The sequence below is a fragment of the Falco peregrinus genome, chromosome 9, assembly GCF_023634155.1.
Source record: "Falco peregrinus isolate bFalPer1 chromosome 9, bFalPer1.pri, whole genome shotgun sequence".
Lineage (NCBI taxonomy): Eukaryota > Metazoa > Chordata > Aves > Falconiformes > Falconidae > Falco > Falco peregrinus.
In genome coordinates, this window is record NC_073729.1 from 30,403,228 (window position 1) to 30,428,678 (window position 25,451).

Consider the following 25,451-nt stretch of genomic DNA (forward strand, 5'->3'; position numbering starts at 1 on the left):
CCTGCCTTTGCGGAGGACATGTGCATGCGGGACCCGAGGCGCGCACCGCGGGGTGGGTGCAGGTCACGGCGCGGGCAGGGTGCGGGCAGCAGCCCCGCGCGGGGCGGGATGCTGCGGGAGGGCAGCTGTGACTCGCGGAGGGGCGCGGACCCCCCGGCGGGGAAGCCCCGGGGGCGGCGATGCGGGCACGGGGCCCCGGGAGCGGCGCGGGTGGGGAGCGGGGCCGGGAGCGCGGCGAAGGCAGCGGGCGCGGGCGGGCCAGGTGCGGGCCGAGCCGAGCAGGTGCGGGCAGGCGGAGCGGAGCGGAGGGGCGCGCACCGGGCCGGCAGGCGAGGAGCGGACCGGGCCGGGAGGGCGGAGCGCACCGGGGCGGGCGGAGCGGGCGCGGCACCTGCGTGCTGGGAGCCCGGCGGCGCCGAGCCCGGCCCCCTCGGCGGCGCCGCCAGACGGCGGCGGGCCGGGCCGAGGCGCTGCTGGGAAGCGCATCCCGCCCCGCTCCGCCCCGGCAGCTGCGGCCATGACCGACAACATCCCGCTGCAGCCGGTCCGGCAGAAGAAGCGGATGGACAGCAAGCACCGCAGCGGGTGAGCCGCTCGGCGGGGCGGCAGCGCCCGCGGCCCCGGGGCCTCGCTCCTCGCCTGTACCGCGGGGGGCGGGCGGCGCGACCCCCGGCCTCGGGGCGGCGGGGGCTCTGCGGGATGCGCGGGGCGGGCGGGGCGCGGAGCCGCGGCGGAGGCAGGCGGGGGCCGCGGCGCCCTGCGCTGCGCGGCCGCGGTCCGAGCCCGAGGGGGGAGGGGGAGGAGGAGGAGGGGGAGGCAGGCGGGGAGGCAGGCAGGCAAGCAGGCAGGCAGGCGCTGACAGGTTGTTCCTGACGCCATTGCCGTGGCGCGCCCGGGCGGAGGGCAGGATCCTGCCGGGCGGTGCTGCGCTGCGGCCGGGGGCGTGGGGCGAGCGGGGCCAGCCACCGGCCGGCGATGGTAGCCCCTCGGCTGGGCGGGGGACGTGCCCGGCCGGCCCTTGTCCTCACCGCCCTCTCCCCGCGCAGACAAAGCGGAGCCCGGCAGCGGCGAGCGCGGCCGCAGCGCATCCCCGCAGCGGGGGGCGGTGTGCGAGCGGCCCCCGCCCCGCCCGGCCCGGCCGCCATCCCCGCCGCCCCGATCCGATCCTGTCCGCTCCGCGGCCGCTCGCCCCGCGCCGGGGAGCAGGCCGGGAGCGGTGTCGGTGGGGCTGTGACAAAGGTCTGTGCTCTGCTCAACTGCAGCCCTGCCAGCAATACAGCATCCCGGGGGCGCGAGTTTGCAATATCCCCGGTGTGGGATGTGGCCCTTAAGGAAATGTCCGTATATATTTATACTGGTATCCCCATGCGGGAAGTTCAATATGAAAATCGACCCTTTAACGCTGTTTTGTTAGGAAATTGCACCACTGTCCAGACGCGCTGGTGTGTACGGAGTGTGCAGGTTACCCGGCTGTCAGTTGTGGTGCTTCATCTGTCTCTGGATAATTTGTTCTTTAGATGTGGTGAGTGATATTAGCAAAATAAACCAAAACATCAAAGGAAATCCTGACTGTTAGAACAAGAAGAAATGGATACTTTTCCCTTGGTTTGTTATGGTTTTGGTTGATAGCTTTGATTCAGATCCCTCTGACTGAAATTGTTCTTCACAGTACATTCATTATTGGAATTATCCCTTACTATCACTGCTGTTTCTAATAATTGATGTAGCAATATCTGTGCTAGTTGATGCGACCGGGGAGGTGTGTGTGATGCAGCAAGTAATTCTCCAGCGCCTGTGTCACATGCATCACTGGGCAACTTCCACAAGGTGCAACCACCGTGGTGTTAAACTTGGTGATGTGATTGAAAGGGATCAGGGAGGAGGTGGAAGCCTCAGAAATTTCTCAGAGCTTCTTGAATCATTTCCTGAAGTTCTCTAATCTCCACCAAGACCCTCTTGGGTATTACGGTGTGGTTAGTAGTGTCTAACAGAAATTGCCCTTGTCTAACCTAAGCTGTGGTTCGTTGCTTGTCAACTACCTGATGAGCAGTTGCGGGGACAATGTTTCCAGTTTTAGCAAGAAATTCTGGCACCGTGAAGTTGTGAAGGAAGGTTGCTTAGGATTTCTCTCAATAGCAGTCTGAATAACTTGGATTTGGCGTTTCCATTTGGTGTGGTAACGCTGTTTGGGGATGGAACTTATTGTATATTGGGAACTCTTGTTTTACTGAGAAGTAACCTGTGATATGTTAGTGTTTTGATTCAATGACGATGTGGAGAGCAAAGCATTGAAGTAGAGCAAATCCAAACCAGTATTATAAACCAAAGAAGAAATCAGCCCGCAAGTCAGGGAGGGTCCCTGGTGTCACATCCAGGATGGAGTCCTGGCAATCCTAAGCCGTAATCAAGACCACCTTTCTTCTGTTCCCTCTGAGAGAAACCCAGACAGCTAGCTGCCTTCCAGGTTATGTTCCCTGATACATATGAAAACCCAGGGATAAGAAAGTCTTGAAGGACTTTACCTTAGACTAGTCCTAACCGTAGTTTCTGCTGTGGGGTTTTACCCCCACAGTGGGGACAAGTTCTCAGCCAGACATTTTTCTGTGTGTTTTTTTTCAGTTTCTTCTGGAGTGGGGAACTGGTTTCTGTTCAGGTACTTCATAGAAACCTTCATGTGTGTTAACAAAAAGTAAGAGAAGCCTAATTCTCATGTAGGGCAGGTGTCATTCAAGCAGGGCTTTCATTACAGCCTCAGCCTTTAGCATACTTTGAAGAGATGCCAGGGAGGAACTGACACAGTGGCTTTGCAGAAATGAATGATGGCACAGACAGCTGAGATCTGTGTCGAAGAGAAACCATGTGCTTAATAAACCAGTGGGTGAAGTGATTGTTTCTGAGCATAACCTTAATGTGGCTCTTCCTTGCTGCAATCAAAGGCTAAGCTCTAAATTCTGCAGCTGTATGCCTTGAATTCAGCCATGTTCTTCCAAATGCTTTGCAGCACTGAAACCACGATGAGATCTGCCGGTGGGGAGGGAAGGATCGCATTAGCTGCAGCGGGACTGTTGGCGGCACGGCCAGCGAGTGCCAGCTTCCCAGGAGCTGAGCTCTGCCAGAAGGGAGCTGCCAGCTCCTGAAGCACCTCAGGTGCTCTGTTCAGGCCATGACACAAGTTTTTCCCGAAATAGCTTATGGTCTTAGTCCACAGTCCTGCAAGGCATTTTTCAAAACCGGCAGACTGCTGTGCTCATGCTGCCTCTGAATGTAAAAAGGCCTCGATCCAGAAATGTGGCGGGGAGAATGGAGAATGAGACGGCGGAGCTTTACAGCAACACTTCACGTGGCCATTCCATTCTACGTGCGTGTGTACTCTGGCTCTATTTAAAATGGCAAATTCCATTTCAGAGTCAACAGAGAGAGCCGGGAGCTCCTGCCCTCCATCTGCCTGCGTGTGGGTGTGCCGCGGAGCTGGGCTGTGTTCCCACCCTTGAGCTGTTCTGCACCACGGCGCTTGCTGGGTGGGGAGGGGTGGGCTCGGGACCCCTTCCTGACCCCTTCCTGAGCCCCCGTCTGTCCTGTTGCACCCTCAGAGACAGGGGGACTGAGTCATGTGAAGGTGTATGGAAAGGCTAGGTAGTTGTGCATGGCTTTGCCTTTTTTTTTTTTTTTTTTAGCAATGGAAAATTCTTTATATGCTTTTAAAATAATGAAATGTGAAAGGTTATTTGTATATTAAAGGTGCCAAGGACTGAACAGCACAGCCTGTGAGAAACATAGAATTATCATTGGAGAAATGTGCTTGTTGCAGAAGTAATTAAATATGTTGAAGAACTTCAGCACCATTTTGACAAATACTACCCCAGTATTAGAAAAATGTGACACTTTTTTTTCCTATTAGGTTTGTTTTACATGAAAAATGCTTATGAAAAGCATTTTTCATTTGTTCTCTCAAATACTTCTCCATAAAAAACACGCTGCATTTATAAATAAAACCTGCTTCATGGTAATAGCTGTTAATCTGGCGTCTGGTGGTCAATCTGTCCTATTACTGCTTCTTACATCATCACTAAGAATGTGTCTTTGTAAACAAATAACATCCTAAATGAAGTACACAGCAGACCTGTTCTTCAACACCTCCCATTCATTTAGATCCCTGGGCAGATTAAAGGCCAGGTCACTTCCAGGACTCAAAGTTTCGGATACAGTTCACATTGAAAGAGATGCTTTTGAGTGGTTGTGACTTTATTTGGGGATTTGTGAGTTATTTGTTGTTCTTTTTGCCAAGTTATGGTTTAAAATGTGACTAACAACACTGCATAAAGTTTCCCCATATAAGCTGTCTTCATATATTTTTTCCCGTTCTTTCTGTAAGATAATAGTTTTGAAAAGTTCATGGTGTACAGTGACCTGCTAGTTTACTGTACCTCAGGGGCTATTGCAATACCGTTCCTCAGTGCTTCAGTTGCAGAACAGAAGAAGAAGAAATGTTTAGGAATGTATATTTCTAAACTTTTACAGAAGAATGCTCACATTTCTGTAACTTTGTGATTCCCATTCCTGGAAAGTACTTGCTAATTTTATCAGGATCTCTAAGCAGCAATGTAAACTTTCAGTTGTTTATTTTTAGACAATCTTTCTTTCCCTTTCAAGGACATGGTGTTCTGATTTCCTGATGGAAAGTATTTTATTATTCCTAATAATGCCAATAGTTCTGCCAGAAATGGTCACCTTCTTCCAGTGACACTGACCTTGCCCCGAGCAGAAAACTTTGTAGTAGTGTCACAGCCTGAGCAGCCCCTTCACTTAGCATCCTGTGCTCGATAAGCTTGATACCCAAAACGAGGGATGGTATCCGAAGAAACAGGAGATCACAGAACAGTGCAATGCCTGTAAAATTATTTCAGGGAGGAACAAGTGGGCCAACTGGAAAAAGCTGATAGCCCCACTCAAAAGGACTTTTTATTTAATGAGCACCAGGCTAATCTGAAACATGTTTGTGTACTTGTCTGTATGTGCTCAGAGTATTTTGTTTCTGACAAATCCATTCAGTTGGGTACCAGAATTTTTTTTCCCCCAAGGTGAAGACTATTCAGTTTCCAGAGGAGACAAGGAAAAGGCGCCTGGCTGAAATGTTCCTGGTTAGATTCACCACCCATCCTTCTGCCTCTGCTTTCCACTTTGCTCGCAGTATGAATTGTGTGGTGGCATCCCAGCATGTGAGCATCCCAAGTCAGATATTTAGCGGCACGGCTCAGGACTTTGCACCCTGAGCGTGACCATCTCTCCCTCCAGGACAAATCCTTGGTAGCTTCAGAGGCTTTTGCTTTGGCTCCGGTGAGCGTGCAGCAACTGTGTGGTGCCGGCGAGCACTGGGCTGTCACCAGTGTCGTGCCGTGTGTTGTGCCAACGCAACCTGGGGCGGTAATAAAAGCGGCTGTGGAGACCGGTGTTTGCTGGCGTTGCAACGCTGGCACATGTAAGGCAGAGAGGGTTCAGGTAGTGAAACCGTCCTGTCTGCCTGTGACCCTGGGTGGGTTAGTGAAACCTGCCATTCCTCTAGTAAAGCACGATCTGCCATTGCAGCTACTCCTGTTTGTGTAAAGCACTTTGTAAGGATCATGGATGTCATATAAGGATTTTAAAGCAGAACTAATGAGCTTAGTAATGTTTTCTTCCTTAATGAAGTGTAAGACATCATTGAAAAATTAAAAAAACCCACAAAACTACGGCAGTTGAGTATCTTGGGGAGAGGGTGATCAACATCTGCCTGTAAGAATGAGCACGTGGTTCTGTGCTTGAGAAATGCCTGCGTTTTTACCAGACGCTCTTTTTCGAACTTATTTCAACAACCCATGAGCTGGCACTTGTGTAGTCAGTGTGCAGAGGTAACAGTCCCGCTAGCCCAGGGTTGGGGCTGGGGGCTGCTGCTCTGCCCTCACCCAGCAAAGCCCAGGCAGCATAGTGGGTGGCTTGTGGTGCGAGAGGAAAAACCAAGGTCACGCAAGAGGGAAGATTTAAATGCCAGCGCTGGGGTTGACTAGGTGCCTTCATAACAAAAACTCTTTGGGGAGCTTTGAATGGATATGGGATAAAAATCAGCATTTGCTGATGTTCAGGCTTTTCAGGTACGGGTGTGTGTTCCTCGCTGAGCACTACGAGCGCTGGAGGAGGCAGTGAGGCAATGACGTGATGGGATTCCTGAGCGCTGATGAACCTCGCTGGTTAGTGTTGCAACGCGCAACTGTTATTGCTGGTTGTAGTATTCTGTTCGTTGGTTGGACTTTTTTTTTTTTTTTTTTAAATTCCTTTATGTTGCGTAGAAACCTCACGCTAAAAGGCTATGTGGGAGGCTTCTTAGTAGAAATGCTGGATAATCTTTACTTGAGCATCGATACTGCTGGTGCTCACCTTCAAAAACTTGCTAGGCAGGAAGTTTTTCTTTTGTTTGTCTAATTAGGTTTTCAGTTTGCTTTCCCTGTGATTCAGGAGGTTGTGAAAACGGTGGCTCTAGCTAGGCAGGAGTTTCAAAAACCTGTTATTTTTACACAGCAGATTCTCCCATGCCCTTTCTTGCTTATACTTGGAACTGCGTTATTTTTAGATTGATTCTCAAACCTTATAGTAACACAGCATTTGTAAAGTGAAATTCTTACAGCAACAAGTGTCTTTGTGGTGAGAATGCTACGAGGGGTCATGGCTTTGGTTGCAGAACGTCTGCTAAATTTTGGGTAATTTCACTTTTGTGCAATTGCCTTCTACTTTGCTGCCTTTGTAGGTGCTGTCGGTATGAGGGGCTGCTGGCTCATTTAGAACCACGCAAGTGTAAGCAATTCTGCAGCGCTAGCTGTTAGCATTCACAGGCTAGTGAATTCATAGCAATTTGGAAAAGGAAAGACTAAAAGCAATATAATTAGATGTAAACCATTGGGCAGAGCACACTGTTCTTAAGGTAAAATGTTCCGGTTAGTTTGTGGCATTCATTTGCCATTTTCTGATATATTCATGAAGGAAAAAATGCTGGTAAGTCATTGAACTTATTAAAATATCTGGAAGTCTGCTTTGGAGATTTAGGTATCGGTTTGAAGATCTGCCCAGATATTTGGAAAGTTCTTTGGAGCATATCAGTGAATTTCACTTTGTAAAAAAAAAATTCCCAGCAAAAATAAAAACCCTATTAAATTATAGTAGTACCCTCTTTAAGCAATGTCCTATTGTAAATATTATGATACAGGTGTGTAGCTGTTTTTGCTGTTGACTACAATCCCTAGAAGAGGCCCAACCTAAAAAATAAACAAAGGTAACTGGTTTCAGATGTCTGATTACAAGGACCAACTGACCCTCTGTAACTGGGAAGCACGCTGGGATGAAATGGGGGGTGTGCACGCCAGGTTTTCTCCCTTGGGCACAGCCTTTTATTTGGAGCCTTATCAAAGAGGCCATTCTGAATTCGCAGTCATTAAAACATGGAATCAAGGCTAATCTTGTGTGGTTTTCTCCATCATGAAAGAAGGAAAACCACTTCTTTTTCCTTCCCCCCACCCCCAGAACATAGCTGTTTTCTGTTGTGAGCCAAACACTACCATTTGCACTATTTCCCATTAAAATATATTTGGGATACAAGTGATTATTTGTCTTGGGTCTTCATCTGCAAACACAAAAGAAAACTGCAATTAAAAGGTATCAAGCTAATAAAATATACTTCTGAAGTAGAATTTAGGAATTTGAGTGTTTAACACCAACTTTGCTGCTTATCTCATGTTAGTGACTGCCTTTTAGATGTGTTATACACAACTGTGAGGGGGAGGAAGATCTACTAGTTAGTTTTTCTTAAGAAAAAACGAAGTGTGTAGATTTGACAAAAATTCGTAGTTTCAGGGGCAAGTGTAACTTTTTGAAGTGGGTTACATTTAGGGTACTTTAATTATACTTTAACTATACAATTTACTGCCTAGGGACCAGTCAAAGATGGAAGTCCTTTGCCTTGGAAATGTTACAAAAGCAGAAGAACAGGCAATGTCCCTGTGTGACGATGAGCAGAGATGGTGGTAGCGCTGCTGCAAGGCTGTAGGAAGTCAGATGCCTCTTGTAGATACTTGAACAGTAAGGCCTCTCCAATTATTTTATTCCAGTAATTTGACTGAGGCGTTCATTGCTATCAGGTTTTTAAACTGTTCCCGTTACCCGCAGTGTTTATTTCTGTCAGATTTTCTCGCAGTCTCCTAATTTTCTCCTCTTCAGCAAATGAACAGTGTACAAGTCAGAGCTGACAACTTGCAGAGGCTTTGATGAAGCTGCCCCCTACGCAGTCAGGGGTAACTGTGTGTAGGTGAAAGCAGTAGGACAGCTATCGGAACCGGGGGACCTTGCAAGGACTCTGCTTTTGCAATGGAGGGTTTGATACCTGGAGCTGATAAGAGACTATCTGGCACCAGACAAAACTTGTGGTTTCATGTTCCTTCGGTACCGACGTGTGGGTGCTGTGTAGTGCTCTGCTGGCTTGTCAGTATTTCTGTCTCAGAGCTGCTTTGGGTGAGAAAATCTTCTCTCCTGTTTTCGAGTAGCATCTGTACACTTACGGCTTAGGGTGTTTTTGAGTGCAGGCTGGAGAAAATCCACCTTTTCAGGCTCGTCTGTCACTCTTCATGAAATATAGTAACGTCAGAGTAATTTGATTATGCAAAAATCCTTTTATCTAGTTTTAAGAGCCTGTGAGAAATTATCTTGCAAGTCAGCCTTGTGAAGTTAATGCCTACATCTGCTTGTGGAGCACTGAATCACATGGCAACACCTTTTCTATACTTCTGGAAGCAAAGTTGATTTTTATTCCTGTTCTGTACCAAAGGAACTGACATAACTGATAACGCTGCTTTCTGTTCACTTGCACCCAGCAGGGCACAGAACATAAAAATGGTATCTTTGTAGGAAACCACCTCCCGTGTGGTGAGTTGTAAATCCCGTTTGTTGTGATGCGTGTGTCTTCGGGCAAGACTGCGAATTCAGGAGCTTTGTGTGCTTCCTTAAACAGCTCTTTCCATCGGTTAGGTGTGTATTTAACTGAACTTTTGTGGGAGAATGCCGTGATTCAAGAACAGATCTTCGCAGCGGTTGCTGGAAAGATGTTTGTAAGGGCTCCAAGGCTGTTGGTTATCAATCCGTCTGACGCTGGCTTTCCCGAATGTCAGTGACATTCAGTAGGTCTGTTTGTAAGGGAACGAGGGGGACTGGCTTTCAGTAAGAAGCAGTGACAACAGAAAAATAACCCTTCTGGGGCTTGGGAGGGGACAGCACTGCAGTTCTGAGCAGAGGGGCTTTTCCAAGGACAGGAGGGACTGCTGATAAGTCCTTGCATCTCCCACGAAGTAACCAACCCTCGGATTCATCGCCTCAAGTGAGGACTCGTTGCACCGACCAGTGCCCAGTTTTTATTTGCTAAAATTTGTGTGAGCGCAGCGGATTTGGTGGCCGCAGCAGCAGGCTGGTGGCCCTGTGAGGCGCCTCAAGCTGGGGTCCCCTGGCCGAACCGTTGCTGAACGCGCTGCACCTTCATCCTCCGTGTTTTTCCAGAGAATAAACATTCCCTGTCACCTCCCTCTGCCGTCTTTTGGTTGAGCAAAGCACCGTCTACCCTGAAGTTTGTAGGCCACATGGTGGTTTCCAAAACAGGGCATACCGTTTGGTGATGTGTGACACCCAGCTGTGTGCTGGGGGAGGTTTTGCCTTGGGTAATTTCAAATATGGGCACCGCGTTGCTGTGGCTGGGATTTATTATTGACTGTGGTGAGTCCTGAGGTCCCCAACAGCAGTGGGGAGAGGTGGGGGCCCTATGGTGCGAGAGAGGTGACACACGCTGGGGGCTGGAGGGGCTAGCTCAGCAGCTTCAGCATCAGCATCACCTGTGCCCTCCCGGGGAGAAGAGGGACCGCTTTGGTAACCCTGTCAGTTCGAGTGAATGTGGTGTGGTTTTCCTGAATTCCCATGTAACTTCTAGCAGAGGCCAGGAGTGATGTTAAATAAATGGATTTAATGTAAGCCCAAGTTGAAAAAGTAAAAAAACCAGCATACCAATGCACTCATATTTTATTTATTTATGAACAGTTTTTGGAAAACTGGCATTACAAGGTGTCCAGCTCAGCAATTACTTCTTATAATGGAATCGTGACAATATTTAATAGAGTAACAACAGAGATGCTGCTGACAAAGTAGACAAAAATGCAGGGAAAAAAAGTTAGAGGGAAGTAACATCGGACTAGTCTAAAACCAGGATGAGCTTGAATTCCTGCAGCGGTTTCGCTGGCAGCCTGGGTTTGTGGCACCGGGTCCGGGCACTGGCCGGCATGCATGGCCCCACGGCAGGACTCCCACCTTGGGAGCTGAAAATATGAATTACTACAGCTGAATTAATTGAGACAAGGCAGCTGGATCTGCGGTGCGTGCCCTCAGTCAATGAGAATGTGTGTTATTCATTAGTGGATAACATACAATTTGCCATTATCATAAACAGAGCTAATGACTGTAATGCTGTGTAAAAGTAAAATCAGTAATCACTTAGTATCTATTTTCAGATTTCTCTTATGGTTTCGTTTTTAGAGGATTATAGATTATTATTCCTTGGTAAGACCCTTTTGAAGTGAAAAAAATTCAAATATGCAAATAGTGAACCCTTCTGTTAGAAGGGTATGCATTTCTATGAAGTAGGGGTTGCAGGGAAGAAGGAGAGAATCTCTGTCTCCATCTCTTTCCTTTAGGACATAGGAGATCACTCTATGTATGTGCCTTCCTGGTTTAAGTTCAGTTTGTAAATGGGAAAGCCTGGAGTTCCATACACCAGCAAGGAAACAAGAACCCGTAGAAAGCACCTGTTACTACTTTTTTCTTGGGAGCTTTCTGGCATAAAACCTGCAACCCAGGCTGGGTGCGAAGGGACCTTTGCACTGCTACCCCACGCCTCCTTGCTTCCCAAAGCCCTTCTGTTGGCAGGAGGCAGAAGTTCTCCCAGCAGCTGGCACTGACTCGGTGCAGTGATGGGCTTAGTCTGTGCTTCTCTACGCATCAGCTCCTTGAAATCCAAAGGAGGTGCCACCCCAGCCTGTGTTGCTGCAGGCACGTTTCTGGCGTCGCCGCAGTCCTGCCCAGCTCTGAACGTGTGCTTGTCCAATGTTTTACCAACAGCTCCGACACCGTAGGAGAGTTTTGCTCGCTGTAGCAGGCGGGGTGTCTGTGTTGGAAGGGCAGGCTCTGGGTGTTAATGTGCTGGTAGTACAGTGGGTAAGGGCCAGGTGAGAGGTGATGAGTGACAGGTGAAGAAGTGATGCTCAGCTCTTCTGCCTGGCAGGTGGAGAAGGTTTGGGGTACACGTGTGCGAGTCAGAGAAATGTGATTAAAAATTAACTCAATTAATTAATGTTCCTACTATAGGTGTTGTGAGTGCTTAAGATGCTGTGGGAGGAGAGACCCGAGGCCTCGTACGGTTTGGCTTGGCCATCCAGAGAAGAGAGACCAGAGATACCCTCGCAATGTGATCAACAACCAGAAATACAACTTCTTTACATTTCTCCCTGGGGTAAGTGTGAAGAAAGTTGGTTTTCATCACCCCCGCCCCAGCGCTTTCCCCAATTTCAGTGGGTGCAGAAGCTGGAGGAAGTAGTTAATGTTTGGGTTGTGTTTGGTGCGCCTCTGCCTTAGGGCAGCTGCAAACAGGCACGGGTCTGTCCTGAGTGCCCAGGACTACTTTAAGACTGACCTAAGTTGGCATCTAAACACTAGAGGAGCATGCAAAAATGTTTCTGGTGCTTAGGTCAATATGCATAACTTATGAATTCTGCTAATCTCCTCCCTCTGGTTTTTTTTTTCTATTTTTTTTTTAGGTGTTGTTTAACCAGTTCAAATACTTCTTCAACCTTTATTTCTTGCTTTTGGCCTGCTCTCAATTTGTCGTTGAAATGAGGCTTGGAGCACTTTACACATACTGGGTTCCTCTGGTAGGTCATTTAAGGTTTATTTATTCAAGAAAGTCTCAGTGTTTGACAAAATTTCTTGTGCTGCCTTTTCTGTAGGGTATAGGTTTGCACCTTAAATAATTCCGTTAGCTTCCTTCAGGCCCGCGCTGTACATGGTGCAGCGTAGATGTGTCTGTTCTGGCCTCAAGCTTTATTTTGTAGAGGTTTGACAGGGATGTGAGAGGACTCTGCCCCCAACTTGTTCATCTGCGGGATGCTAACAGGCGCAGAGCTCTTGCTGCTGGCCACAGGGGCTGCGAGGGCAGCAGGGCTCCGTGAATAACAGCAGAAAACAAATGGAGGCTGGTGCAAATATATTTCCCTGGCAATGTGTGTGTGGTTCACAGCTGCCTCTGAACCTAGGCTGTGCTCGTGGAGGGTCTGTGTGGGGCACTGCGCCCTCCCGCCGTGATCCGTGCTCGAGGGAGCCTGGACCAGCCTGGCATCTGCAGCAGAGGACCGAAGGGCACCTTTCAAAAGTGACCTTAATGAGCAGCCATATGCACAATGACAGCAAATTATGCTCCCCTGCCAAACAGTTTGACCTGTGGCCTTGGGATAGGTCAGCGGGCTGCTTCATACTCTTAACTACATTGTAAAAAACCAAAACCAAAACAAACAACCAAAAAAAACCCCTGAGGACCCCCCCTCCACAAACTTCCTACGCAAAAATATATAGAGAGAGACATATTCACATTCGCCCAAGGTGCGGGCACTCCTTCCTTCTTGTAAGCTATTTGCCTTTTTTTTTTTGATAGCTGTGTGTTTCACCTGAGACCAAAGGAAATCGATAATAATCAGTTTTGCAGCAGGAACTCCAGTGCTGTCAAAGGACAGAAAGGGGAATAGTTGCATAGAATGGGCTTCTAAAATCTGTAAAATGCACTGCATGAGCCAGTTACAACTGCTTAAATGCTTAAATGTAGGTACCTATATATTTTTTCTTTTGTGCAAGTAAAACTCTTATTTCTCTTTCTGTGTGAATAACTTCTCTGCTGCACTTCAGCTCATAGAATTGTAGAATAATTTTGGTTCAGAGGGACGTCTGGTCCAACTGTCTGCTTAAAGCAGGGCTGTCTTTAAACTTAGGTTGGTTTTACTCATCTACATGAGTTTTAAAAATCTCCCAAGGATAGACATCCTCTTTACTCCAAAGAAATGATGGAAACCCAGCTGAAAATTGATTTTAAACGCACAGGGCTCTTTCTAAGACTCTACTTGTGCACTGATTTGAGAAATGGTGGTGGTAAAAATGCGTGGCTCTATTGAGGGAGCTGAAGAGGGGCAAAGGACATTTTTCTTGCCTTTTAGCCTTTCAGTACAGTGAAATCCCTGGTAAAAGCCAGAAAGAAGTGAAGGGGGCAGCTGTGGGACATTGCTGCTAAAATTCTGTTTGTATTAAAGCCTGGACCGCACTGAATTCTCTCTCAAGTGTGTGTTGCATTGCGTGTGCTGTATGAATCTAATGCTGGTTTCATAAGGTCCTGTCCTATAGAAAAAGCACCCAGAGGATCTCTCTCTCTGCATTTTGTATAGGCAGTTGTGACTTGTCTGTGCCAGGTGAGCAATTAGAATTTGGCATATGAGCTGCCAGAAAGCAGGATAAGAAAGGTCTTTGTTCATTACTGGCTGCTAATACGAGTGTTGGGGATGGAATGACATGTGAGATGACACAGTGAGTCGGCACATGTGGGAATATTTTGGGGTGATTATCTGAAGACTCTTCAAACAGCTGAAACATAAGTTGAAAATAACTGATGCTTTTTTATTTTGTTTTGGAAAGGGGACAGGAATTTCTAGCTAAACGCACAAATGCCACTTGTAAATAGAAGAGGAACGTTCATTCTTTTCTTGATTTGTTGGTTATGGGAAAGAGGTCATCCACAGTGGTGCAAAACAGATGGTTGTGGTCCTGAACGCTGTGGGATGAAATGCTTCTCTGAAAATTTTGTATTAATGGCTTTTTACTTTCAATGGTAGTAAGTACAGCATTGCATACAGGCAGGTTTTAAAAAAAGTAATTGCCCGTCCTTGGGTCTCTTCATGTGTCTGCATGTTTAAATACTGCAGAAACATACTAAATAGCATTTCAAGACTGATATTAATTAATCCAGATCATACATTTAGACGCATATGTATGTACTAGAATTAGGGACTGTTCAGTTTTATTATAGGATTGTGAGAGTTGGCAGATGAAGTGTACCTCAGCATTTAATAATTAAAGAACCTGCTGTCCTTCAGTCTTAGTAGCTCTTAGTTCAATCTTCATCATTTTTCTTTGTTTTTAAAAAATGTGGGGATGTGAATTGTTATTGTGGTATGTATATGTGGTGTTGGGTAGTGTTAGCAATGCTCCAGAGCAAGGCTTTCCTGAGGTGGTTGTGGAGTTCAGGTTCCCAAGTTCTTTGTGCCCAGCTTAACGACTCATGCACACAATTTTTGGAGGTGTGTGCATAGCTGTTCTTTCTAAAGATGAAGCTACTTAAAGTTGGAACTTGCAAACCACTGGCAAAATCTCCTGTTTGGGCATTTACAGGTATTTTAATGTGCTTTTCATGTAACCCTTAGTTTCTAACATCACCCTGCCCCCTTTCTAAAATAAAAAAAAAATTCTTATTGACAGAGATGAATCAGTACATGCTTGAAATTTTCAAGAATGCAGGGTTTAAAAAGTTCTTTTTTCTTCTGTAATGGATGAGGAGTGTTTTAACTGTTCAGTGAGTCTGAGCTGAATAGTGCCTAGTAAAAAAAATTGACTTAGTGATACTAGCCCTGTAAAGAATTGTTTTGCAATTATTTTTTTTTGTATAGTGAAGGATATGATATAGGCATTTTCCTCATGACAGGAGGAAGTTAAATGAGTGCTCATACCCACGGAAAAGCAGGACTGAAACCCTAATTAGACAAATGTGTAATACTATGAGTAGTTCACATTAAATATATTTAGAATGCTCATTTGTGTAGGCTGAGTGTGTGTATAAGTGCACATCAGTACACACATATTATATATCTATATATTTAAAAAAGGGTTATGTAAATTTATATATAGATTTCTATATGAAGAAATCTCACAGATTAGGTGAGCTGACTTTTATAGCTCAGTGGTGGAGGGAATACTGAGATTTGAGGGGTCCTGTCTTACACTGGACTTTGAGTAACCCCTCTCCGTCTTGGTTACTCACCTGTGAAGTGAGGTGAAATAAGTTGTTTACGCTCTGTGGATAAACTGCAAAGATTTGCTTGGGGAGGTACTGGCAGAGCATCACATTAGAGCTGAGGAACAACCATATTTTTGTAAGCAACAAGTCTGTGGCCGATTTGCTGTTGGGCGTTGTGCACAGCAGTGACTACCATCACCCTAATGATTTAGCGAGAGAAGACAGAGTAAGGAAATGCAGACTGTTGGCGTTGGTACTGATAAATATTGTTCTTATTAGAGGCAGATGTGATTTTTTCCTGACCTTTTCATCCATTCTGTTCCCCGCCTTTCCATGCCCCTTTTTAGGGATTTGTGCTTGCCGTTACCGTCATCCGAGAGGCCGCGGAGGAGATCAGATGTTACATGCGCGACAAGGAAGTGAACTCGCAGATCTACAGCAAGCTCACAGCGAGAGGTCGGCGCGGCGGCTCCAGCGCGCCTGCTGCATCCTGGCGCGGCCGCCGCAGCACCGGGGGTTGCAACTCAATCAAATGCTGCTGACAGTCAGAGAAGCAGAGTTCAAGGAATGGGGAGGGGGTTATGGGCTCGCAGGCACGTGGCTTCGTGGCCACGCTGCTGCTCCTGCCACTGCAGAGGCCTCGGGGGTCGGGGTGGCTTCTCATGGATGGCTCCTCGCTGGGCTTTGCTGAGGGTTTGCTAGGGAGATGCGTAGCTAATGCAAGGGGTGTGCGTTTGAATTGCTTCAGATAACCTCAGAGCATCATCTGGGTGGCTGGAAGCATGGAAAGCAGGCGGCTGGGGCATTTACACGCACAGGAGCCTGCGTCGTGGGTTGGGAATTGCTGCAGCCAGCACCAGGCAGGGGTGAACTGCCAAGCAGCTGATGTGATGCTTCTAAACCCTGTTTGCTCTCAGCTCCGGGGTAGACCAGAACTTCTTTCCCAATTATCCTTTCTTGGTGCATTGGAGTTGCCAAAGAAAAACTGGATCTGAATTTCCCTAGGTTGTGGATATTTCCAGAAGGGAAATGTGTTTTCCTTCCTGCAGAGCTGTGACGTGGGAGAAGCGCTCCGTAATGTTGCATAGGTGCAGGAAGGGAGAGGCAAATACAGCAAACAGCATAGTAAGAAGAAAACAAGAATGGAGCTATAGTAGATGTGATGTGTTGTTCAGGGTTTTTTTCGTTTATTTTTCTTCCAGTTTTGGTAATAGTGCATGTCTTCTCCTTGCACGCGTTTTTTGCTTGTTCACCCTGTCTGTAAGAGAGACAGATGTAAGAAGGATTCCTATAAGCTACCAATTCATATTCTTTAATGGAAATAACAAATGTGTGCTTAAAGGGAGGAGGATCCACGTAGGCAGGTAATTTGCAAAAGGACTTTATTAGAAGAATTAAATCTAGGTCTGTGACATTGTCAGAAGGTGGTTATGCAGAGGGAGATTCAGCTAATGAGGGTGAAGGTGGGCTGTGTTCTGGTGCCTGGGACTGGGGACCCGGTCAGCACAGGTACCACGAGTCATAGGTAAGCACAAGTACTCTGTACCGAAGGAGCTTGTGAGTGCATGTGTTAAATTTAAGGGGACTTGCTTGACATACTGACGTGTTCCATCACTTACTGAATATGCAGTACCCGTTGAGTTTCATAGTTTTTTCTGGGTTGTACCAGGCAGGGAGCCTACATCATACAAATCCTTTGCTAAAAGAGACTGTGATACGTTTTCACATCCTGTGTTTGTTTCTGTTAGCAGTGACTGCTGGAGTTCCTCAATAGTGCTAATATCTTCTCTTGTATTTTTTTGTATACATCATCTTTACCCCCTCTCTCCAACTGCTGAGGAGTTTGGAGACCTCGTTTGTAAGCGAGCCCAGGCTGCAGCTCAGCTGTGCCTGATCCCTGGCTCTGGCCATTGTTTACAGCTGTGCCCTACCTAACAAAGACATTTAAATTCTCGTTTGAAAAATGGAATGCTGCCTCACTATGGAGTTACTCCTAATACCATGACAATGATGGTGAGGCCAGGCTTTTGTTTTTAAAAAGGGACTGAACTGAATTTACGCAAGTTCTTTTTTTTTTTTAATTTCCAGTTTCTTTGCTATAAAAGTTTATACCTCTGCATTAAGGTGCAGCAAACTAGGTGTAGTAAAAATATGCTGCTTTCAACACTTGCACTTTTGAGAATAAGGCTGCTTTATAAATGTAATTGCTTAAGGCTGTATATATTTCTCATGCTGGGAATTATGAGGGAACTCCAAACTAGGGAGTTTTGAGTTTCTGAATATTAAATCCCCTTTTAATAACATGTTCTTACTACAACACTTAAAATGCTTGGCAACCAACAAAAGCCCCATCCAAGAGGGGTGTACTACATCTATTTAAAGATATAAAAGAGTTGCCTTCTGGATTCTATTCAATGATCTATAAGGGGCCTGACCTCTCCTTTAGTTCTTTTCATATTGCTATTATGTTTCCCATGAATGATTTCCCTTCCCCCCGTCCTTTAACTTTTCTAATTTTGTGAAAGAAACCAAGGAGGATTGGCAGCTGGGCACTAGCTGAAAATCTTAAGCCACTTTATTTAACACAAATTTGGGGCAGAAACAGAAATGAGACTCTCTAGCAGAATAGTTTAGAGTAGGGAAACCACACAAAATTATTTATGCTTGTCTCTTGGTTTGGGAAGAAAAGTAATTTTCTCTGTCTCACTGAATCTCGGTACTCATGCTTTTCGGGAGAACATCTACTTTTCCACCAATTAAAACCTTAGCACCTCTGAGAGTCACCTAGGAGCAGGGAGGTACCTTGGGAGGCCACCATGGCTGGGGGATGGACGAGTGTTGGGTTTATGTTATTGTGTCTGTTAGTACATTTAAATAAAAGTAGGCAAGCTTTCATCAGGTCAGAAGCAGCAAATACCAAAATAAGCTGATCTTAACTATTAATTTTCAGTGTAGCTGACAAAACTCCAGGTAGGGCTTGCATTGGATTGTTTATGTGCTGTTCTGGAGGTTTTTTGTTTGTTGAATAGTGTGGTTCGTGCTCCAGGATATTGGCAGAGCCCTGTACTGAAACGGCAGTGCAGGAGGGTGCTGATGCACAAAAGCCACCTGAAATGTTGCTATATAATTCTTTTAAAACTTCACAACAGTTGCCCCTCTAAAGCCAGTGTTTTGGGGGAGGGGGGGTTAGGTGAGGCTTGACACTGAGCACTGCTGTCTTGAAGATTGGATATGATGGATCTAATGGAGCACTTTCTCCAAACTGTTTTTATTTCTTCAGAGCATTTGCGCTAAGCTGCAGTTAAGGTGGCTGGAGAACGGTTTTCCCCACCTCCAACGCGGGCCTCCCAGCACAACCCCACAGATGTAAAAACATCCTTAAGTCTGAATGAAGTCAGGGAGACTTAAGCACATGCCTGTGTGCAGTTTTGAATAGGGATAGAAGTAAGCCCAGGCTTCAGTGCTTTCCCGAATCGGGACCTTCTTGTCCCCTTTGTGTGCGGCTCCTGGCGCCCTGTGCGGACATGGCTCTGCCGGCCAGGAGCTCTCCAGCTCCATCCATCCAGCTCCATACACCTGGCAGCCTGGCCCCCACCCCGGCTGGGGGGATGGATTTGCACCTTGGCTCCTGTACATGAAACTTTTTTCATGGACTCTTCCTTGTTAAGCTTTTTAAGATTCACTAAGCTGCTTGCTTTGTGGGGAAAAAGGAAGAATCCTCTTTGGATCACACTGTATTTTGAATATAGTTGCTGAATTCCAAGGACTATAATCATTTTGAAGGGCAGCATGAGGCAGCGTAGACAGCAGTGTATTTTCTGTGTTCCTTTATTTTACGTAACACCCCCCCCCCCCTTAAACCTCATTTCTCTTTCTACTGATACAATCCGTCTGTGCTCTAAAATGATGAAATGAGCAAACTTCTGGAAAGCATTTTTTTTTTTTTTAATAGAAAGCTCTCCATTTAAAGGACAGTTGTTTGGATTGTAATAAAAATAATCAAATTTCAATCCCCTATTCATAACCCTACAAGCCTCCTTGTGTTCAGAAGTCTGTGTGCTGACTTTTTGCTTGATAGAAAGCTAGAACTGTGCTTGCAAATTCTTGGTTTGTTTTTCTTCTCGCACAGCCCCCCTCCCTGGGTAACACTGCATAATAGAGGGAAACTCCACAGAAAGAAATGGGAAGAGACCTCCTACTGAGGGGTGCTACTTAAGATACAGATCATTGGCATTTACCAGCCATATAAAAACAATATTTTCCCAAACCCTCTGAGTCCTGCTCCACAGTTTATATAGCATAAGGCTGCAAAAGCCAAAAGTTTGGTGCAGCACATCCAAATGACCCCCCCCCCCTTTTTTTTTCCCCAGATGCATTTAACTTGTTTTAATAAACCTCTGGCTTCATCTTTAATTCCAAATGAAGTGTTTTGATCTATACTTTAGTGAAGCTCTGCAGATCTATTGTGAAATCTTGACTTAAATGCTCACATGGTAGAAAAAAGGCATCTCTTCTGGCTAATATACTTAATGCTAGAAATACTTTGCTTTACGGGGCATCCATCACACTGCAGATTTGGTGATAATTTCAAAGACCAGAGCTTAAGTTGGAACAAACTGTCTGCATTTTAGTATGTTTACCTTTTTGTCTTTAAAAAATAAATTGGGATGCAGCAAAGAACGAAACAAATACCAATCAAATTTTAAGAACAGATTTTTTCTTTTAATGAGATATCAAGACTAGTCACTTTTTAAAACTGTGTTAATTACTAACTTGTGTTCTGATTAACTTCATAAAATATAAAGTGGAATCATTGTAAATGCTAAGGAAACGTGTATTTAGAGGAAGCACTTCTAGATGCATTTGTAAAAGCAGTACTTTATTTTTACAAAAATGGTTTAATAGCAGAGCAATACTGGGAAATGGAGCAGTTGCGTTATTAGCTAGTTTCTTAATCATGCATGAGAAAACATCTAATGTTTAGGAGGTAGTTTCCCCACAGAAAGAAAAAGGAATTACAGAATTCCCTAGATCAAAATAAAACTAATTCAAGTAAGTTGCTTTATGGGAGTCCAGAGTCAAAGGAAACATCTGGTCCCGCGCCTTCTTAGCAGGACATGTGGTACATACTGCAGAGATGTCATCCGTGAGAGGCCAGGAGTATGGCTGGAAAAGCAGAATTAGCTTTGCTACCTATAAAGGGCATCTCATTTATATGGGAGTTATAAAAATGTGTATTGGTTAGAAAAGTCCTCGCTTTCTTTTACCTTAAAACAGCTGAGGTTGGGAGGTTTATTGAACAAGACAAATCTGCTCCAGCTGCTTTGATTTTTCTCAGATTGGAAAAATTTTAAAGCAGATGATGCTGTTTTCAGAATAATGATTTACAAAGCCTTTTATGTGCACAATGATAGGAAATCATCACGTTGTAGCTTTGCCCAGGTGCTAATTTTTCTTTTCCAGCCTGAATTTACATTGTTAAGAAAAGCACTACAAAAATAAGTTTCCATTCCTGAACCCTGTGTGGGTAGTGCTTCCAACCCTGACAGTCACCAAATAAATCCTTGTGATCTTTAAGAGAAATACATGAAATACGGTTAAACAAATCCACCTCTCCTTGCAAGAGCTTTTTTGCACAGTGGTTTAGGAATTGCTGTGCCTGTGTGGGGAGAGCACACAGGGGTTTTTTCACCCCCCCCCTCCTTTGCACAGGAGCATATTCAAAAGCACTTTTTGTTGTTTTGTGAATAACCGTATTAAAAGGGGAGGAAGAGATGTTATCTGTCAGACCCTTTTAGTGTCATAGTACCTAACTTTGTATAGCCCATACAGAAGACTGCCAGGGATGCTTTTTTGGATCCTCTTGGAGTGCGGCTTTTCTTTTCAAGCCTCCGCGTAATGGACTCTTAATCCCCGGTATGCTTCCTGCCCTGGTAGAGATGTCTTTAGCCCAACATTCATTTTGTTTACCTTTTTTTTTAAAAAAAAAAAACTAAAACTCTTACAAGGCAAACCCCAGAATCTGCGCAAGACCTATAAGATATTTGTGAAATGGGCCATGACTGCTTATAATTTGTAGGAATAATTACAGCATGTAAGGAAGTCTGCATTTATTAGCAGCAGTGATGAAGCATGTTGTTAAGCACACAGTGTGTCACCAAAGCAGCAGGCTGCCGGGAGCCCAGAATGGCTTTCATTGTTAATTTGGAGCAGAAACAGTGAAGCATATCCTGAGAAGGATGCTAATGAAGGGACTGCCAGTAGTAAAATCCTAGTGACCTTTGTGCTTTGTGCTAATTTCTATTCCCCCTCCCTTCCCCCTTCTGCTTTCCCCCTGAGCTGCTATCTGGCCAGTTAGCCTGTGAATTTCAAGGTACAGTAGGGGTGTTGTCCGTGCCGGGGTGAGCTCCACGTGCCTCCCCCACTTCCACTCAAATCACAGCAGATTAAAGAGGCTTTTGTTGAAATATAACAGACAGACACACAGAGGCAGGGTTCAAATTAACTGATTATAAATCACTAGTTCACCTGAGAAGCCAAATCTAGAGCTGGCTAATGATTTGAAATTACTAGTCAATTGTTAAATTAATCCCCTGTTTTAAAGCAACTGGGAAATGTTTGACAGCTGCAAAGAAATAAATATTTATGCGTTTTCTGTAGAACCCGTGCTCTGCAGGGCTTGGTCGGGCTGTGTCCATGGAGAGGCAAAGGAGAGGTGGTAGAGCTGAGCTGTGGCATGGAAAGAGCCTGGTTTTTAAGATGGGCCCATTGTACTTGTGGCTTCCAGGTCTTGGCTTGAGAGTTGAGCTTTAAATTTGCAGCCACCTAAGGAAAAGGAGTCGAGAGTTGATGGTTCCCTGTTGTAACTCTCCTCTTCTTGCTCTGTTGTCTGCCTGGTGCTGGAAGTATTTTTGAATTGCTGGGTTAAGCAGTACAGGAAGGAGTTTACAGGCTTGTTCGGGAGTCGTCAGTAGAGTGAGCAGGGGGTCACGCAGCCAGGGCTGAGGTCTGGAGCTCTCAGACAAGAGGCTTTCAGCTGTTTTCACAGATTGAGCCCTACTGCTGTACCCAGTGAGAGCAGTGGGCTTGGTAAGTCTTTACAGGGCAGCGCTGCCCAATCCTTCTGGTAGAAACGTTACCCGTTTTCTGCGGAATAGTGAAGTGGGAGGGAGGGAGGTAAGGAGCATCACGGAGCACCCACGAGGCCTGTCCTGCTGTTGCTCTAATGCACTGATATCTTTCCTTTGCAGGGACTGTGAAGGTGAAGAGCTCTAATATACAAGTAGGCGACCTCATCATTGTTGAAAAGGTTAGCCTTTATGTGCACCTTTTCTGTGTAAAGTACTTTTTTTGCAAGACCATAGAAAATGAGATATTCTGAAGTCGTATTTGTTTTGCGATAGGCTTAGAATGTCAAGTGTTGAACACTAGTTACAAAGTTTAATCATTTTGCAGGGTTCCCCCTCCCCTGCCACCACCCCACCAAAATACCGTCATTATCTTTACAAATGAGAGCAAATCTGTAGATACGCACCTATAACCTGATTTTTTCACTTACTTACACTACAGCAAGATAAAAAGTCTCCCTGGTCCTGTCTCTGACTGTTGGACACAGGTTAAATACCTGATACAAATGCAACATCCAGATGTTGCTTTGGGTGTAAACACCACAAGTACTGGGAGACACAGCGATCCATTTGTAGACACTGGTATGTACAGGTATATTTCCCCCTTTATGCAAGTTTATGTGTGGTGGGTTTATCTGCTGATTTTTTTTTTTTACCCACACACTCTCTGTGCAAGCAGCTATGACCTCTAAAACCATTAGTATGAAATTATTCAATAAAAAATAAAAAAAAGAGAAGAATGGTAGCTGTAGATTCCAGATACGTGCTTTCTTGTAGCATGGGACTTCTTGAAAGGAAACCAGCATTGGTTTAAAATTTCTTCATACTTCTAGAATTACTCAGTAGCCCTTTTATAAACCCGGCCGTTGGTGGGTCTGGGTAGTGGGAGCTGGCACTGATTATTATTCTGCACTTGGAATTCTACAGGGAAGTGAGTTCAGGATTCAAAGCAAAATGAATACTGAGCTTCAGTTTGACAAAGAAATCCTCTTTCTCCTCCGTATCCCCTTTGCTTGTCACGGTGGGGCGGTGGAAGGCGGCTGCACACGCGTGCAGGGGTGTGCGCACAATAATGGCCTTTCTTCTCCTAACAGAACCAGCGAGTCCCCGCTGACATGATCTTCCTGAGGACGTCGGAGAAGAATGGTAAACATCTGGAACCAATTGTCCAGAGAGCCATTAACCTTTCACTGGTTGTTTAGAGAAAATTATCTTTTGGAAATGTGCAAGAAATAGATAATAGTAAAATTTCAGTGAGACACAGAATTCAGATGCTTTTATGGGCCGCCACTTCTCAGGACGTTACGCTCTGGTTTTGTTTGCTAATCAAAGAACGTAGGTGGTTCAGTCCAGGGTAAATGTATTTGGTTGCATAACAGTTTGCATTTTAGATGCCATTCAGGTTGGTTTTGTTAAGTGTGGGATAACGAAATGTTTGTTCAGAAGGATTGTAAAACATAACTAATGAGAACACTTCAGATATGTTAAAGGTACAGTGCAGAGTCGCGCTGTGTTCTGGACTAGTGGGAGGAAATGAATGTGTGGTGCAAGAATATCATTCTTACATTATTAATACATGTTACTTGAAATGGGATCCTGTTTCCAAAGAAAGAAGGGTGTCCTAGATGTGAGGCCATTTCATGAGTTATAGATGTACCTAGGACAGATCTGGGAAGAGCACTGACTGGTGATGAACATCCGCAGGGTCCTGCTTCCTTCGCACTGACCAGCTGGATGGTGAGACAGACTGGAAGTTGCGGCTGCCCGTTACCTGCACTCAGAGGCTGCCAACTGCTTCTGTAAGCTGCCTTCGTACAAAACACTGTGCTTGGTAAACACGCGTCTCTGCTTCTCCCCAAAAATGGTCAGGTGCTTCAGTTAATGGCCTGTTCTGAGAAACGGGTTAGTGCGGCACTGTGCTGCACAGGGCTTGGTGCATGCTACAGATTGGCTTTGGCAAGAAAGAACTTAAGGGTAAACCAGCTCTTCCTAGCTCCAGGCAAGGTTTCAGGCTGGTGAAGCTGGGTGTCTGTGTGCCACATGGCTGTCACTGCAACGCTGTGCAGGTGGGCACCGGGCTTGGCAGCTAGGGAGTGAGCTTGCAGCAGGAGGTGCCTAATGGTAGGATGCTCCTATTTTCTTGTTCCTCTCCAGAGACCATTGCAGGGTACCAAAGGTGGTGGTACTTCTCAAATGCTTCCCTTTGTTCCTTGCAGTGCAGTATGCTCAGAGGCACAGCTCATACATTTTCATGAAATGGCTTCAGAAGCCGTGAAGTTTTCATCGCTCGCCTTTATGAAAGGAGGAGTGTCACCATGGAAGCTCTGCTGTGTGATCTGAAATAAGCATATAACCTCCATCAAACATGCTGTTCCCAAAATCTCTAGCTAAAGTAGTTTGTGTATTGTTTTGTTGTTTGGTTGGGTTTTTTATTATTTTAAAGAAAACAAGAAAAAGAAGGGGAAGTCGGAGTACCTACTTTATTCATGTTCTATCTGTAAAAAGTGCAAGAAGTTTATTTTATACAAAGGCTTTGAAGCAGTTCTCTATGGAGTGAATAGTTCATGCATGTGTAGGAATCAGCAGTGAAAACACTGTGTAGAATTGGTGTATCTTCTTGCCACCACAGAGCTGTTCTAGTGACACTGGCATACTGTACCAAATATTGAGTGATGGGGTGTTCCTTGATTGGCTTGGAAGACTAGTCCTCCAAACATCGCTGTGAAGTAATAAGTGCCTTAGGCTGTCTTGATTATTGAGGCTGAAATTTTTTTTATGGGGCACCGACATCTAAATAACTCCCAGAAGTCCCTCAGGTATCAGTTCAAGAAATGCTCTTCAAGACGCTGGTACACCAGTTTTTGTCTTAGACAGTTGGGCTCCAGTAAGTAACACGATTCAGTAATTAACTTGTTAAGTAACTCTTGCTCAGAGTATTTTGGTAGAAACATTTGCACATTATTAACATGTGGTTGTCTAACTGTCTGCTAAACCACAACTTTTATAGGACCTACTGCAAATCCGATCCTATGTGTATGCAGAAGAGCCCAATATTGATATACATAACTTCGTGGGGACCTTCACAAGGGTGAGTCTTGCTGACATGCTGGAAATCGTGTGTGTAGTGTTTGCTGTGCAAATCTGCTGAATGCTACCGGGATGCCAAGTCT

General features: G+C 45.5%; 1 protein-coding gene across 1 annotated transcript in view; it reads left to right on the top strand.

Moving 5' to 3' along the window:
- The first annotated feature begins 435 nt into the window (after positions 1-435).
- The window catches only part of ATP9A (ATPase phospholipid transporting 9A (putative)), a 63,547-nt gene continuing 38,531 nt past the window's right edge, over positions 436-25,451 (top strand). Inside the window, exons 1-8 of the mRNA XM_055814002.1 lie at positions 436-585; positions 11,416-11,560; positions 11,865-11,978; positions 15,502-15,610; positions 22,405-22,463; positions 23,376-23,427; positions 23,986-24,080; positions 25,289-25,369. Of these exons, the coding sequence (XP_055669977.1) occupies positions 518-585; positions 11,416-11,560; positions 11,865-11,978; positions 15,502-15,610; positions 22,405-22,463; positions 23,376-23,427; positions 23,986-24,080; positions 25,289-25,369 (723 nt within the window). The 5' untranslated portion in view covers positions 436-517. The remainder of the gene's footprint in view (positions 586-11,415; positions 11,561-11,864; positions 11,979-15,501; positions 15,611-22,404; positions 22,464-23,375; positions 23,428-23,985; positions 24,081-25,288; positions 25,370-25,451) is intronic.